Source organism: Talpa europaea (assembly GCF_964194135.1).
Source record: "Talpa europaea genome assembly, chromosome: 8".
Taxonomy (NCBI): domain Eukaryota; kingdom Metazoa; phylum Chordata; class Mammalia; order Eulipotyphla; family Talpidae; genus Talpa; species Talpa europaea.
In genome coordinates this window covers 44,781,566-44,798,658 of record NC_140075.1, presented here as the reverse complement: position 1 = coordinate 44,798,658, position 17,093 = coordinate 44,781,566, and the positions used below count along the sequence as shown (strand labels likewise).

General features: G+C 41.4%; 1 protein-coding gene across 1 annotated transcript in view; it reads right to left on the bottom strand.

The window, feature by feature from the left end:
- Positions 1–17,093, bottom strand: part of CGNL1 (cingulin like 1) — a gene marked incomplete at both ends in the record, with an annotated part of 102,676 nt that overhangs the window by 67,512 nt on the left and 18,071 nt on the right. The window contains one exon of the mRNA XM_084239660.1: positions 13,217–13,429. Coding sequence (XP_084095786.1) covers positions 13,217–13,429 — 213 coding nt within the window. The remainder of the gene's footprint in view (positions 1–13,216; positions 13,430–17,093) is intronic.

The following is a 17,093-nucleotide window of genomic DNA, read 5'->3' as shown; positions in this document are numbered from 1 at the left end:
TATATGACTTAGCCTTCAAAGTTGCACTTCATCATGCCCATAATATCCTATACGTCATAAGAATCAGCCCAGGAATCTACCAGGAAGGGTAGTTTATTAGGGACAATCTCAGATGCTGGATACTACAAATGTCTTATGTCCTGATTTGCTTTGACATTGTAGATATTTCTGTTTCCACGCTGCTTCTTATCTAATAGATTTCAAACTTAAAACATGTTCCATTTTCTGCTTAAAGTGATCATAAAACAGTGCCAATTTTTTCCACCAAGTAGAAATCTAGTTAATGACTTTGGCAAGTCCTTTAGAAAAATAATCAGGCAGAGTTTAGAGGGTCAAAGAGAGTACAATGCAGATTGAATAGTATTTCTGATAATAAATTTAAAGGCTTTTTCCCTTCAGATGTTAAGGATTTAACTATTTGAAACATTATAGTGGTTATATTTTCTTGGCTGTTTAAATTCCCCCTTCTGATTTCATTGCCGATGGTTTGGCCATGGATATGGCATTGGTTAGTGCCCCCCCAGGCCCCATGTCCGCCACTCCTGCTTTGTTTGGACTGCTAGACCTGGGGCAGTGTCTGTAGATGGCTCAGAGATCTCAGAACATATACTCTATTTGGGAAGCTAGACAAGCAAGTCTCTACTACTTTAGTAAATGTTTAAAGGTATTTCCATTTCTGGCTCATGACAGCCCGAGCTGACAAGAAACAAATGAAAACTTCCCTCCTGCAAATCTCACCACCAACATATTAATTTTTTTCCTTCATCCATGACTCCACCCTCACCACTTGCTCACAGACACATTTACAAATTGAGGCAACCAGCATGTAACAATGAGCAAAACCTAACAAACAAAATGGGCCCTCCATGAATCTACATCTTTCCTTTTCTGTCCTTCAGCAAAAAGGGGTCAGGTAATAATTGCATTAAACATGGAACACTGGGTTGCCGGACAAGCCTCAGACAGCCCTTGCCTTCATCTTAAGAGTTAGTCTGAACAACCATCCAAGGAATGTCATCTTACTTGTAAAGACCAGAGCAGATCCTTTTCCACAGAAGAAACCTGTTTGCATCTCACACTCACACATACACAAATACCATTTAAGTCTTTCATGATTTCCATCACTCTTAGAAAACCTAATTAAGATCTTTAAGATGCAACCCAGGCCTGCAGGAGCTGCTTCCTCCTTTTCTCCCACTTCATTTCACATTAGCCTTACCATCCTTCATGGCACATGTATCCTGGTGCCACAAGCCATTTGCACATGCTATTTCCACTGTCTAGAACATTCTGTGAGGATTCTAGTAATCTAGTTACTATCTATTCATCCTTCAGATCACCATCCTCATTTTCCTCAAGAATTTCCCCTCCCTCCATTTCAAAGCCCTCTAGCAATTGAATTACAAATTTAATGTGATTAACAGAATAATGCCTACTACCTTACTCTTTTTTCCATTTTATTCCCATAACCCAGCACTATGCCAGCTGTCCTAAATGAAATGCTTAATAGATATTTGTTGAATTAATCACTATGAGTCAATGAGTTATGAAATGGAGGGTCCAGGGATCTCCCTGATGGTGCAAGGGGTTAAGACACAACCTGTGAGGCTGTCTGCAGCCACTGCAGCATGAGTTCAATCCCCGGCCAGCCAGGAAGCAACCCACATGGCACAGCAGACCTCTCCTGACTCACCTGCTGCTCCCCTCAGCAGTGTATTTCAGTCGATCTGCCTGTTCTGCTCCCCACTCTGTCTCTGGTGAATCCTCTCACCCCCTCCACCCACACCTCTGGCCTGTACCCCAGGTCTTGTATGCATAAATAAATCTTTAAAAAAAAAAAAAAGAAATGGAGGGTCTAACAACGAAATCAACAACCCACTCCCAAAGGTTGGGAGTCATGATCAGCTACTGAACATCAAATCTCCAGAGTGATTTAAGCCCAGTCCCCTAGTCATTCCTCATTTCAAATGGGAAAAGGGGCAGTAGCTCTCTGCCCTGCTTGGGGGAAGGGTGTGTGTGGGGGGGGGGGGGTTGCTGACAGCCTGTGCCAGGCAAAGCTCAGACAAGCCTGACCTTTATACCAGGCTGTTTTGTTGCTCTTCCTAAGGCCAGGACAAGGCTTTTCACCTCCGTCTCCACCCAATTAAGTTTCTACACTTTCTCTTCACACTGCATATGAATTTGCTGTGATTTTCTGAGTCTTCTGAGTGTTCTGAAGAGCCTACCCACTGCAGCGGAGCCCCAGGAGCGCCCTCCCACTTAACCTAGCGAGAGAAGTTTCAAGACACCATCATTAAAACTGTCAAATGCCCTCCCCAGCTCCATGTGGGGAATCTCCCACATGCATTTCCTCATCGGCTCTTCCTCCTGCACTGTGATGCTAAAAACAACATGCCCTCCACAAACAGCGGCAGGGCCATCTCTCCAGCTGAAGTCGAGACAGCACCCCAGAAAGAAGAGCTCCGTTAATGCTGCTGTCCTAACCAGAGAAGAGAGAGGTCCTCCTCATTATGTTCTAAAGTTCTACTTTCCAGAAATCTTTACTGCAACTGGAATCTAACTGGTTTTTTAAATAAACAAAATACGTCTTGGTGCCTCCCTGGTGGCACAGGGGTTAAAGACAGCACTATGAAGCTATCTGCAGCCACTGCAGCATGAGTTCGATCCCCGGCCTGCCGGGGAGGTGACCCACATGGCGCAGCAGACCTCTTCTGCCTCACCCACTGCTCCCCTCAGCAGTGTATTTCAGTAGATCTGCCTGTTCTGCTCCTCATTCTCTCTGGTGAATCCTTTCATGCCCACACCACACCTCTGGCCTACACCCCAATTCTTCTGTGCATAAATAAATAAATATTAAAAAAACAAAATACATCTTAACTCATCCCTCAGGCCAAATCCTATCTTTGTCTTGCATTTAAATTAAATTTCCAGCAATTCTAGTTGTTAAACTCTGAATGTACTAAAAGGTTAGAATTCCAAGACAGCAAATCAAAGGTGTGCTATGCATCCAGAAACGCTTGGAAAAGTCCTGGGACAGGGAAGTATCTTAAATACTTCTGTCTCGCTACAGAAATGAGGTACTATTTTTCTCCTAAAAGTTGCCATCCAAAACAGTAAGCCTTTCCTGATCTCCTACCCTGCATTCCCCTCACCCACAGTGCCTGTAACTTCATCATCCATCATTTTGTTTGCCTGTCTTTTTCCCCAAAAGACATGAAAACATCCTCAGTTCGAGAACACCATTTGCTGCCTTTGCAGGCTTGGTGATAAGCACCAGTAAAACACACTCAAAACATCTGATGGAAAAAGGGAGCAGCACATCTGGAACTCCCGCTCCATCTTCCACAACCCACAGTTATAACTTTGGTAGCTCAGCTGAAACACCAGGGGTGAAGTACAGGGATATCCTGTTCACTATTCGCCAACATCCCCCCACCTCCCCCTACCCAAGAGGCTTCTCACACCACGGGGCCCCTGCATCTTAATTACAAGGGATGGAGTTGGAGGTAGGAGGTGCCAGGGCTTTGTGGAGGACTCAAACACAACCTGGTGTACCACACCAGGCCTCTTGTTTAGCTACTTTTTAATCAATGCAGACATGTGGGGAATTGTTAAAAAGTCATGGGTGGGGGCAATGTAGAAAGGAAAGAAATGAAGAACAGCTTTGTGTCTTTCCCATTTTATTTTTGCAGATGGAAAGTTCTGTGTCGTCCTGGGCACACAGAACAGACAATTTCCTCACCTGGGCAGCTGACTCCCAACATCTCTGCTTCTTTGGCATTGATTGTTTGAAGTTTAAAACTGAGGAAAAAGGACTTTTTTCCTTTTTTTTTTTTCTTTTTTACAGTTTTGCTCACTAACCTGGCTCCCACAGAGAAGACAGAAATTAGATTTTACACTGAATTAGCCTTCTCTTAAGGGAAGGGAGTCCCTTGATCCTGAGATTAGCACTGGTTTTACCATCTGACCCTCTGTTGACCCTATGCTTTGAAGGAAACCATGCATGGATTGGTAGGAAAGAGGGGTGGAAAAAGTAAAAGTGTGGGAAAGGAGCACTGAAGCTCATATTTATTTAAGACTGAATGATATTTCCAAACTGTGGGTGAGACACACACACCCCCATAATTTGAGGATGATTTTGGAGTAGGGGAAAACAGTTTCAAAATGACTGAATCTGAATAAGTTTCCCATGTGTTTACAGAATACAAAACATGGGCATAATGGTAGAACTATGGGTAGAATAAGACGAAAATATATAGACTCACTATATAATGCAAAAATGGGCAGCTCTCAGGAGTTTCTCACATATATCTTGATGCTAAAAGCAAGGTTCTTCCCCTTGCTTTCCTGCAACTAGACTGGGCTGCTACACTTCAGGTCTCTGGATCTGTGTCCTGCTCTTCTTCCTCCTGTCCTAAGTCTCCTTTCTCTTGCCTCTGTCCCAGTCCCCCAACAATGTCAGCAGGGTTCCCCCAACTATGGGAATTCACTCACTACCACACCCAGTAACAGGCCACCTGCCCCTCACTAGCCACCCTCTCCTAGAAGCCCCACTGGAACCCCAAGGTGAACACAGTATCTCCCATTCTCAGCATGGCCTCCTGCCGCACAGCCCAGGGCAATGTCTTCATCCCTTTTGTCCCCTAGCCTGATCCCAGAGGCCCCCACGGGTCTCTCCAGTCCGCCCTGCCTTTCCTCTGCCCTTGCCTTTGGCTCATTCCTCCCTTGCTCCTTATTTCTAACCTGTCCTCCCTCCAGGTCAAACCACAACACGATCAGACCCCTAGAAGATCCCCAAAATATCAACTGCTCCCTCACAAATCCTTCTATTCTGGTGTCATGGTATTCAGTGGTATTCACCCTCTCACTCCACCTTACTTTTCAATCTTAACTCGTTTTGTGCTGGAGGGGGAGGGGAGAAGACGTAGATTATAAAAATTCCAAACATTAGCAAAAGTAGCTTTAACACTTACCAACACGTGGCTAACCTTGCTTTATCCACCCCGCCCCCCAGTAAATTGTTTTAAAGCAAATTCCAGAAACTCTCATTTCATCCATAAATACTTCAGTATACCTCTTTAAAGGATAAAGACTCTTAAAAGCAATACTGTTTTCACACCTTAAAAATGTGTTTGCGTTATTTCATACTGTTGGATCTAGAGACTGCATTTAAATGGCCCCAAGGATTTCAATTATTTGATTTTTACAGTTAGTTGGTTTGAATTGGGATCTAAATATGACCCACACATTGGAGCTGTGTCTTTGCCTCTTCAAAATCTTTTTTCAACTGCAACCACCTAAATCTACTGCATAAGGCTGCAGCCCAGATACATGTCTCACTCTGCTCCCCCCAAGGCACTGCTTATGCTGTACTCAGCACCCCAAATGTCCTCAGCCTGTGCTCACATGTCCAAACACCATTCACAGCTCACTTAAATACCGCTCCCTCCAAGAAATCTTTCCTGATTGCCATCAATCAGGAATGCCCTCCTGGGCACAAACCAGCAACCATAGCAAGTTATCCTATGCCATTTCCCTTGTGACATGTCCTCATTCCTTACTGTAATTAGCTTGAGTGTTACTTATCCACTTCCTTTAATCTCCTGGGGGCTAGAGTCTATCCAATTTATCTTCACAACTCTCCTAGAACTGACCATAGTCTTACACATAGCAACTCCTTGGTCAGGACATTTATAAATGAGATATTTAAAATTAATACAAAAGGGATGTGAAGGATGGTAAGAGTATCTCACTGCTCATTTAAGAGATGTCTGTGCAAAACTGCCAGAGGCTGGGAGCCTAAGGGCCCAGAAGTCCTATCACCCAAAGAGAAAATAAAAGTGGTTCCTTTTTCATCCTCAAGACCTGAAGCATTTAGATGCAAAACATGTTCATCAAGGTTAATGTTAACATTAGGATACTGCTCCAACAGACAAGATTTGTTCATTTTTCTGAAAAACAATTTTAATTCATAAATGAGATTCCCCCTAAAAGATCTAATGCCTAGTCACTGGATGGTCATCTCCCCTTTGGTCTATTCATTTCTTAAATCCTCAAAAGTTTACTAAAGCACCAAGCGTATAGAGGTTGTCAAGTGGCAAATAGGGGCAGTCTTTAATATGTTGGGTAAAAAAAATAAAAAGCACTATTTCCCACAATAGTAGGTCCCTGGAAGTTGTTAAGATCCAAAAAGCAACTAGTTCAGGAGGAGGTAGAATTTGAAGTGAGCCTGCTCTGAGAAAACAGAAAAAACTAAATTGTCTGTGATTGTCTTTTGCATGAAAGATGGGAATAGGAAGGGTTAGGGGTGGAAAAAGAGAAGCTAACAGCTGTGGACCTCGCAGATGGTGGACATTCACATCCCAAGTGACCATTTCTTCAATAGTTTATGCCACTGCCAGAAGCCCAAGAAGAAGAGGACATTTCCTTCTCAAAATGGGAAGAGCATAAAAGGATAAAACACAAGAAAAAGCACCATATGTAATGAGGTGTAAAAGTACTCAAGTATTTTCAAAGACTACTTGATAGATAAGATCCCTTTTCTAACAGACAGCAAGATTCAGTTGTCTACAAGAAGGAAACTGAACAAAGTAGCTCACATTATCACACAACTGCCCCCCCATTCCCCTGCAGGAGGAAACCCCACCTAACCTAGGTATTCACGAATTCTCAGCTGTTGAGTAATCAATCTGTTCTTTAAAAGTTGTGGCTGTTTGAGTCTACAAAAACTACTTTTATGGAGACTCTGTTTGGAATATCTGTAAAATTCTTAATATAATTTGACAGTTTTCACCAAATGTTCTAGTAATTTAAAACTTTGAGTGCTTGAGCCCAGGCCAGGATGAAATATTTGTAATTTGACAATGATAAAAGTGTACTTTTAGGAGTTCTGAGTCATGGGACAGTGGCAAAAATTGGGAAAACTGATGACAGAAGGCTGGGCTGCTTCCTAAGACTTAGCAAGGAAAGAAACTTCTTAATGCAATGCATTCAATGTCAACTTTTAGTCTCAGTGGCAGGTAGGTCCTTCCCCTGAGGTAGGAAAAGGCTAAAAACTGGTATACAAATTTAAACCACTCTTTACCAAATTAAAAAATTTCATTTAATTCACTCCTCCAAGAATAGAATAGTATTTAAATCTTTATACAATGCCAACACATAAATACTCTAATAAAAAAAAGATAACATCTGGCCACAAATTGACATATTTTTTCCATTAAGTATGATTCTATTATATTTGTTCAACAACCACCTTCAGAAACAAAAGTTAACCGCGTGCAAAAACACAATCATTATTCTTTTCAAGAAAACACAAGGAAACTCAAAAGCACATAGTATTCAAGTCACAGAGTAACAGCAGTCCTAAAAGACCTCCCATATCATCAGAGAAAATCCAATAGGAAAGACAGCTCATGACAGACCCCGAAAACCCAATTAGAAAGGGTTTTTGTCCTCCATGTACTTCACTCTTCAAACACTACACAGTTGTGACTTTGCACCAGGCACTGTGCAAAGTTCAAAGGGTAAGGATCATGCACTGTTGGCTTACCAATGGATTGTGTTTGGTTTGTGTGATTCTTTTTGTCCCTTAATTTGAAGCAATGTTTAAATGTGACATGATCTCATAACAACATCCAGATATAAGGCTTCTCTTAGAAAATGGAAAGATCTAGCAACATGAGTTTAGCATTCCTTCACTGGCAACTTTCGGCCGCAGCAGAAAGAACACACCCTCTAGCAAAGTACACACTTTCCAGCTTGCCACAGGTCCCACCAAGCTCTTCCTCACCCCAACAATACTTGCAGAACTTCTTTCGTTTATGTCTTGTCTGGCCCCTGATTTTGTCACTTCAACTTTAGGGGAAAAAATTATATAAATGGCCCCTCTGCTTATGAAGTTCAGAGTCTACAGGACATATTGATAAATTACAACATAGTATGCTACAAATTACAGAGAGAAAACCCTGAGAAGGGGTAACTAACATCACCAAGGTGAATGGAGGTATTTAGTCGCTTCAGAGGGTAGAGGATATTTGGGAATGGTCATGAAGGATGAGAAGCTGTTTAAGCAGAAAAGTGGAGGGAAGTCATTCCACATGTGCAAAGAGGGGAGAGCACTAAAACAATATGGAGTTTTCTGAAGATGGGCTAGGGAAAGAAGGAACTTCTATTGGCTAACACACTAGCAATTTTGAACTTAAATTTACCATAACAGGAGCCTAGCAAGTTATATAAGTAGAGGCTGATTTATTCTTTTCAAGAAAGATTTTGGCAGCATTGTAGAATATGACCTGGGACAAAGGTCTTCCTGGCATTCACCCCATTGGATGCCCAGGTGAACCCCTTGTGCAACCTCCCTGGTGCTCTGAACCCCTATGTTTTCATCTAATGACACATGTCTTGGCTAACTATTATCTCTTTCACAGACTAATGTGGGTCAATGCAATTACCCTTCTTGATTTGAAATAATGAAAATGCTATGAACTAACAGATAGTATTGACCTTCAGAAGGGTCACAATATAATTGCTGAAGTCTCCACAAATTGTCTCTATGGTAAAGATTCTTCAACAACATCCAACATAGACATCCTCTGTCCCCTACCATGTTTCCATTCCCCACTTATAATATCTGTCACAGTAGAGTACCTAGAAGCTGCCAATAAGATATCTTGCATCCCACATGGGATATATTCCTAGACAGACCATTTATTGGGTCACCAAACAAGCATCAATAAATTCATGAAGTCTGAAGTCATATATAAAGTATCTTGTCTAATCACAACGCTATCAAATCAGAAATCAACCACAAAAAGAAAGCAGAAAAAAAATCCTAATATATAGAGACTGAGCAACACACTACTGAATGACTATTAGGTTAAAAAGGAAATCAAAGAAAAAATTTAAAAATACAAATGTAAATGATGATTCAACTAACCAGAATATATGGGACACAGCAAAAGCAGTACTAAGAGGGAAATATTCAGGTGTGCATCAAGTAACAACTCAAATAATTTATCTCTTACCTTAAAGAACTAAGAAAAGATGAACAAACAAAAAAGATGAACAAACAAACAAAATCAAAAGCCAGGAGAAGGAAGAAGATAAAAACTAGAGCAGAAATTTAAAAAATCAAAAAACAGTCCAAAGGCTCAAAGGAACCAAAGGTTGGTTCTCTGAAACAAATTAGCAATGTAGTCAAAACTCTAGCTAGACTCACTAAGGAAAAAAAGCCGAAATGTCTAATAAATAGAATCAAAAATGAAAGACTAGTTACAATAGATATTTCAGAAATACAGAATATCAAAAGAGATTACTATAAACATCTATATGCCAACTGATTGAATAACCTAGATGAAATGGACAGATTCTTAGACTCCTCCAAAACTGAATAAGAAATATAAAACCTGAACAGATCAATTACAAGGAAATAAACAGTAATTAAAATTCTCCCAAAAAACAAATGACCAGGACAAGATGCGTTCTTTAATGAGCTCCACCTAATTTCCAAATAAGAAACTAATACCTACCCTTCTCAAAAATCTTCCAACAAAAAACAAAGATGGAATACATCCAAAAGATTTTATGAGGCCAACATTACCCTGATATCAAAACTAGAAAGAGACAGCACAAAAAAAGAAAATTATATAGCAATTTTCCTGATAACAGATATAAAAATCCTCAACAAAAAGGTTAACATACCAAATTCAACAATATACCAAAAGGATCATATGTCATCACCAAGTGGGGTTTATGCCAGGGACACATGGATGGTTTAACATCCAAAAATCAATCAGTATAATTCACATCAATATAAGGTAAGATAAAAATCATATGATCATATCAATAGATGCAGGGAAAGTATTTGGTAAGATTCACCATCCATTTATGATAAAAACCCTCAGCAAACTAGGGATAAATAGAATATACCTCAACACAATGAAGGCTGTATATGACAAGCCCACAGGTAACATCATTTTCAACAGTGAGAGAGATTTTCCACTACAATCTGGTATAAGTCAAGGATATTCACTTTCACCATTACTATTCAATATCGCGTTGAAACTCCTAGCTAGAGAAGTTAGGCAAAGGAAAGATAAAGAATCCAAAGAAGCAAAACTATCACTTTTTGCAGATGACATAATATACACAGAACACCCTAAAGCATACACTAAAAAAGTGGCAGGTTACAAAATCAATTTACAAAAATCAGTTGTGTTTCTACATGCACACAATGAGCTACGAAGTAGAATAAATTAATCCCATTTACAATCAAATAAAAAAGAAATATGTAGGAGTAAATTTGGAGCTGGTGAAGGACCTGTGTAACGAAAACTATAAAGTAAATAAATAGAAGACACAAAGAAATAGAAAGCTATTCCCTTCTCATGGAGTAGAAGAATTAATGTGGTTAACATGCCCATCTTGCCCAAAGCAATACATAGATTCAATGCAATCGCTACCAAAGTTTCAATGGCATTCTTCAAAACAATAGAATAAACATAATTGAAATTTATATGGACCATTAACAGATCCTGAAAAACCAAAGTACTCCTGACAAAAAAGAGGAAGAATGGTGGTATCACACTCTCAAACTTCAAACTATACTACAAAGATGCAATAATCAAAACAGTATGGTATTGGAACAAAAAGACACAGAGACCAGTGGAATCAAATTGAGAGCCTAGAAACCAACACTTATAAGAACAGTTAACTGATGACAAAGACGACAAGAATATGCACTGGAGAAGGGATAGTCTCTTCAGTAAATGGTGTTGGAAAAACTGGACAGCCACATAAAAAAGAATCAATCTAGATCACTATCTAACACCATACACAAAAATTAACTCAAAATGGATAAAAGTCTTGGATGCAAGACCTGAAATGATGAGATGCGTAGAAGAAAACATAAGCAAAACACTCAATGATAGAAGCTTCAGTGATGGCTCTGTGAATTTGTCTCCAACAGCAAGAGAAACAAGAGACTATAAACAACTGGCACTATAACAAACTAAAAAGGTTCTCCACAGTGAAAGAAACTATTACAAAACAAAAAGACACCCTTTTGAATGGGAGAAAATATTTACAATACCAGCAAGGGTTGATAACCAATATCTCCAAAATACTCATACAACTCAACAGAAGGAAAACAACCCAATCAAAATATGGGCAGAAGAGCAAAACACACACTGCTCCAAAGAAGACATACAGATGGCCAACAGGCACATGAATAAACGCTAATCATGACTCATCATCAGGAATGCAAATCAAAATCACAATGATACCATCTCACACCTGTGAGAATGGCCCATATACAAAAGGCCAGAAACAACAAATGTTGGTGAGGGTGTGGAGAAAAGGAACCCTCATTTGTTGGTGGTGGGAATGTAGATTGGTCCAGCCTCTACGGAAAACAGTTTTAGGATTCCTCAAAATATAAAAAATACATCTACCATATGACCCAGCAATTCCACTCCTCAGTCTCTACCCAAAAGACTACAAAAACACTAATTCAAAGGGATACATGCACTTTCATGTTTACTGCAGCTGTATTTATAAATAACCAAATTATGGAAGTAACCTAAGTGCCCAAAGGCAGAGGAGTGGACTAGGAATATGTGGTCTATGCACACACAAGGGTACACTATGCAGTTATAAAAAAAAAAAGATAAATTTCTATCAATTTGCAACAATATGGAAACAAAATAAGTTATAAGGAGAAAGACAAATACCAGATGGTTTTACTTATATGTGAAATATATACAGAAATACAACAGGGTCAGATAACAACAAATCAATAACAAACCCCAAAAATATGACTGTAGAATTGAGGTTACCAGTCGGCGAGTGGGCAGAGAACAAAGCAGGGAGAGTCACTATGGACTGTGGTGAGGGGCTATGGGTTCCTTGGTGGTGGGCAGTGTGGTAACACACACCTGAAGGGTGTGATCCTATACCTCTGAACCATACACAGTACTGTTATCTTGATAATGTCATCTAAATGAAAAATTTTTGAAAAAATGTTACCTTGCATCCTACATGTGGCACAATTTACTTTATAGTCAAAACACCATACACATATCTAAACACCATCCTCAATTACCCTTCAGTGAACGTACTGTGTTAACTCAAGCCTTGCTGCAAGTCTTAGGTGGTAAAGACATAATGGGTCCATTGGCACATTTGTACCCGATGAAGCAACAGTGCAGAAAGGCTATTAGCAAGGAGGCCAGGCTGCTGCACGCAAAGGAAATGAGATGGAATAAATAGGCACGTCCCCTCAAAACAATGAAAATAAATCAGGTTAGCTTTTCTCCCTCCAACTAAACCAAATTAAAAAAAAAAAAAAAAAAAAAACCCTGAGGCAAATCAACACGCTGTTTTAAAAAACCATCTCAGTTATAATAAGCCCAGAGTATTTCCCAGGCCTTTTATTGTTATGACAAACAAACCCATCTTTCACTTCTTGTCATTTGCAATTACCACGCCATAATTGAAAACTAGTGAATCACTATGGAGCTTTGGGGAGAGCGTGCCTGCGAGCTCTGAGCTGTCACTGCAATCATCACAGAATCAACAAACAATCTCAAGAGCTCATTCCTCGTCATCTTTCACCTGTATATTGCAGAAAATCTAAAATTGTATATTCTGTAACTCCCCGCTTCCCCTAAAGATGGAATATTTCAAAGCATTTTCCCCTTCAAAACACTGCTTTTCTCTTCTTCAACAGCCAACATGAGGCCAAAAGACCTCAACATAATTTAGATCTATTTGTAGGAGCCAAGAATTCAATTAAGAGAAGAATTATCTTGCAAGGGTTTCGGTGATTCAGTCAATTAACCTTCTTGTGACAATGAGAAATGGAATGTGAACCTCTTAACAAAAGGGTCCACAAGGGACGGACAGGCTAGGGCGGGGGCATCTGGGTCCTCTCTGCAACCTTGGCCCACTGGCAAAGCCTCACGACACTGCAGGGTCTGGCTTTAGGAAGCTACAGTACTGACAGGTTCACTTGTGGGCCTCTCACATCTCACCTCATGCAGAGAGTGTCCTTAACGGTTTTTGAGTTTATAGACTTTAAAAGGTCAGTAGCATAACTGCCATGCTTTTTCTTCATAAACAAGCTCTATTTCCTTGACCTCATGAAAAACAAGTTTCACTGTCATGTGAGAGAAGCAAGATCCTCAACCTGGGACTAGGCCCTCGTGGAGGGGCTCACCTTGGTGGCTTCCTCCACGCTCTCCCTCAGGGCCTGCAGCTCAGCATCGTACTGCTCCTTCAGCTTGTCCATCTCCTGGTCGTGGCTGGAAACCTCTTCCTTCAAGGCTCCCTTCAGAGCAGTGAGTTCCCGCTCCCGCTTTCTCAAAAGGTCTTCCTGCTCCTCTTTGGCGATGAGCAGATCTTGAAGATCCTGTTTTGCTTGTAAGAGCTCCTAGAGAGAGGACAGACCAAGAGGGGAGGTGAAGATTCAACATCTTTGTCAAGATGTCGACAGCCCTGCTTGGCTCCTCCAGTTTAGCACCCTGGCCGCACTCTCACAATAACCCCCCCACCCCAGGCCCCACTCTCTCCTTGCCCCTCGGAAACACTGGGATAGACCACCTCTTCTCCTCTTTCATTTCAAGAAGCCCTCCGTCCCCTGGATAGGCTGTATTAGCTGTTTTTGAGATTTGATTTGCGGAAGAAAAGGAAACATTTTCACTACTCTGAGGGTCATTTCATCTCCAGGCTCCTGTCCTTGCCACTAGCCTTTCTGTTCCTGTTGCTTTCTGGAAGACAGGCTGATTTGCTGGCCTCCCTCACTTCACAAGCCCTGGACTCCTGCGTGTGCTCTAAACCCTAATCCATGCACCTGTTGGGGCGACTCTGCCCTGCTCTCCTCCTATTGCACTTGCCCTTGCAGCAGGGCACAATATTCACAATTTCTGCTCAACTTCCAAGGGTTCATGAGGAAAGTCACAAAACTGGGGCAACGAGTTCCACTAATCGCATTACCAAAGCCCAAGTGTGTCCTGCCAAAAGCCCAGCATTCCTTTCACTTCACCATCATTGCCCTAGACCAGCTCAGCTCTCCTCAAACTCAGGACCTGCGCTTACTTCACATGAGGGGAACCTGGCCAAGACCTTACAGTTTCCTCCTACCCAGGCCCTCCCTGCCTCCACCCCTTCTCCCCAGTCATAGCCCCTTCATAGTGTGAGCTGTCCTTGGCCTGCTGCTCCAAGTCTTTACTCCATCGGTTATCTTTTGCTTTGGTCATTTTGTTCTTTTATGATTCCTTGAATCTGTACCTTTTCCCTTACGGCAGAGAACCCTCTGAGTCAAGAGGGGCAAAAAAGCCTTTACCATCTGACTTGAAAGTGTAATTTCTGCTCACAGCCTCTACTTCTTGACCACCCATTCACTCCTCAGCCTCTTGCTATGTGGCTTTTGTTGCTATGCTACTAAGATTGCCTCTCCAGGTCACCTCTAACTCACCACATCCAATGTTTCTTTCTAGGTCTTCACTTTTCTGGACCTCTCCTTTATCTTCCCCACCAGTCGCCTCAAAATTCTCTTGGCCTTATATTTGAAGATATGACACTCTCCTGGTCTCTTCCCTCTTCCACTTTTTCTATGGCAATCTTTTCTGGCTTCTCTCAATGTCTCCCTATAAGCTAAGATGCATTCTTCATTCTTTGCTAGCAAGTTCATCTATTATTTTTCCAACTAGTAATTCTACATCAATAACTTCCACACCTCTACTTCCAGCCCTTATTTTAGATCTGTCCTGCCAATGACCTGCTAGATACATCCTTCTGGAGGTTCTACGGGCACCTCATGTTTAATAGGCTTACAATTTTCAGTCAATTCATTTCCTTCCTTTCCTCTTCTTTTTTCATTATTCTTATGAAAGATACCACTTGCTAGGGAGCTTGGCAGCAACCTTGACTTCTCTCATCTTTGTCCCTCACAACCAGTTAGTTCATCTTAGATCCTTCCTCTCACCTCCCTGATTTCTTTCCACTCCTAACACCTCCTGCCTAGGTGGTTTACAATAACCTGACTGTGCCCTACAACCACTCTCTTACCTGCAGCCTCTACACCACCACCATACCAGCACCCTGTGTCTAGAGTGCGCTTCTTCCCACCTCTCTGCCTTCAGAAAACCTGTAAGAATCAGATACTATGTGACCTCCTCCAAGAAGTCTTCCTAGGATCCCTTGTCCTTTCTACCCCTCTCATTTTAGTTGTACTTAGCACCAGCACTTAATATTCTTTCCTTGCAGTGCTTGTATTTATTTATTTTATTTTATTTATTTTATCTTCCCAACAAGTCTGTCAGTTCCTTATAAGAAAGCTAGAGATCTGATTTGTCACACTTTCAGTGGATCAACAGCAGGACCCTGTCTGTTTGGCTATAAATAAACATGGACAATACAGCAGGGGACTGGAAAGGTCACAAATCTATACTAATCTATTCTTTCACTGGTGGCTTCTGAGGAAATACACATCCTGTTCTCATGCAGCTCCTGGGGATCAGAGGAAAGGTTTCCACCTGGGGACCTGAGATAGCAAATTTCCATTCAAGAAGTGTGACTGATGAAGGGATGAAAATATTTGCATGAATTTAAGTATAATTGACAATAAAATCTTCTTCTTTGTGGTCTCACTCATAGCAGAAATCTAGAAAACTTAAATAAGGGACCAGGAAAAAGAATAACTATAAGAAAGAAAATATCAAAATCAACAAATAACTATGAACAAGAGACACTCTAGGGGGGGCGGGGGGTAGGGAGGGGAGGGATTGGGGTCAAAATAAGGGGATTGCAATTGTATGGGGAATATAAAAATAAATTAAAAAAAATCTTCTTTCTTGTCTCTAGGACACACACATCGATTAAACCAGGGGAACCTCTAAACTAAGCCCTTCAAGAATCTGACCAGCAGGCATTAATATATAAGCTCAGGGGCCTCCCCAGTGGTGCAGTGGCTGAGCGCTGGGCTGCGAAGCTGCCCGCAGCCTCTGCAGCACTGGTTCGATCCCCGGCTGCCGGCAAGGGTCCCACATGGTGCGCAGACCTCTCCTGCCACGCCCGCTGCTCCCTCAGCACTGTACTTTGGTCCTTCTGCCTGTTCTGCTCCCCACTCTGACTCTGTGAATTCTCTCACCCTCCCGTGCTTCTGACTGTACCCAGTGCTTGTATAAATAAATAAATCTTTAAATACATAAATAAATAAGCTCAGATGAAGCCTCTAGAGGACCAGTCAGATAACTAAGACAGCCCAGGTTCTTTCAGCACCTAAGAAACACAAGAGCAAATCTTATGAAAATATCCACATCCTGACATTTGTCAAAGGGAACCAGCCCTTAGGCTCACTGCCCAGCACCCCCCCACCCTCCCAAGGAGAACAGGGACTCCTCTCATCTCTGCTAAGTGGTACCCCTAAAGGTTCTCCTGGAACCTCCCGCCAGCCTATTCACAACAGCCTTTGTGTTTCTAACACCCTGTTTCCTGCTCTTACTCTCACACATTTCTCAATTGTTTGGACGATAAGGCAGTTCCTCTTCCCACACTTATCTTTTCCAGGATATAACTGTATTTTGTTTTGTCTTTTGTGTACTGCCGCCAACGCATGTCAAGAACTTCAGTTTTTATGGCTCATTCAACACCAACATGTGTTATCTGTGCCTGGTGCTGTTGATTAAGTGGCTTGTGTTATATAAATCCAATCAGATTACACCTCACATATCATTTAGTAGCACTTGAAATTTCCCAGATTAGAGACCCAGAGAAAAAGTCAATTTTCACTTCATCACCTCGGTAGCTTTACTGCCAATTATGTCGAGCCAAAGGAGAGAGAGAAAATATATAAACTTCAAAACTTAAGCCAGCATTCACCAGAGATGATCACGCCTCTTATAGACTTCAATCAACAAAAACAAGGGAAGCTCTGGCCTTTCATAATCAGTTTTCACAACCTAAGTGCATGCAGGTTAGTCACACACAAAAAACACCCAGGAAATGAAAGCCCAGTGTGTTGTGAGGAGTTGGGTGCTGACTGTATAAAAGTTGACTATACTGCATAATTGATACATAGTATACTAGAAGCAGCA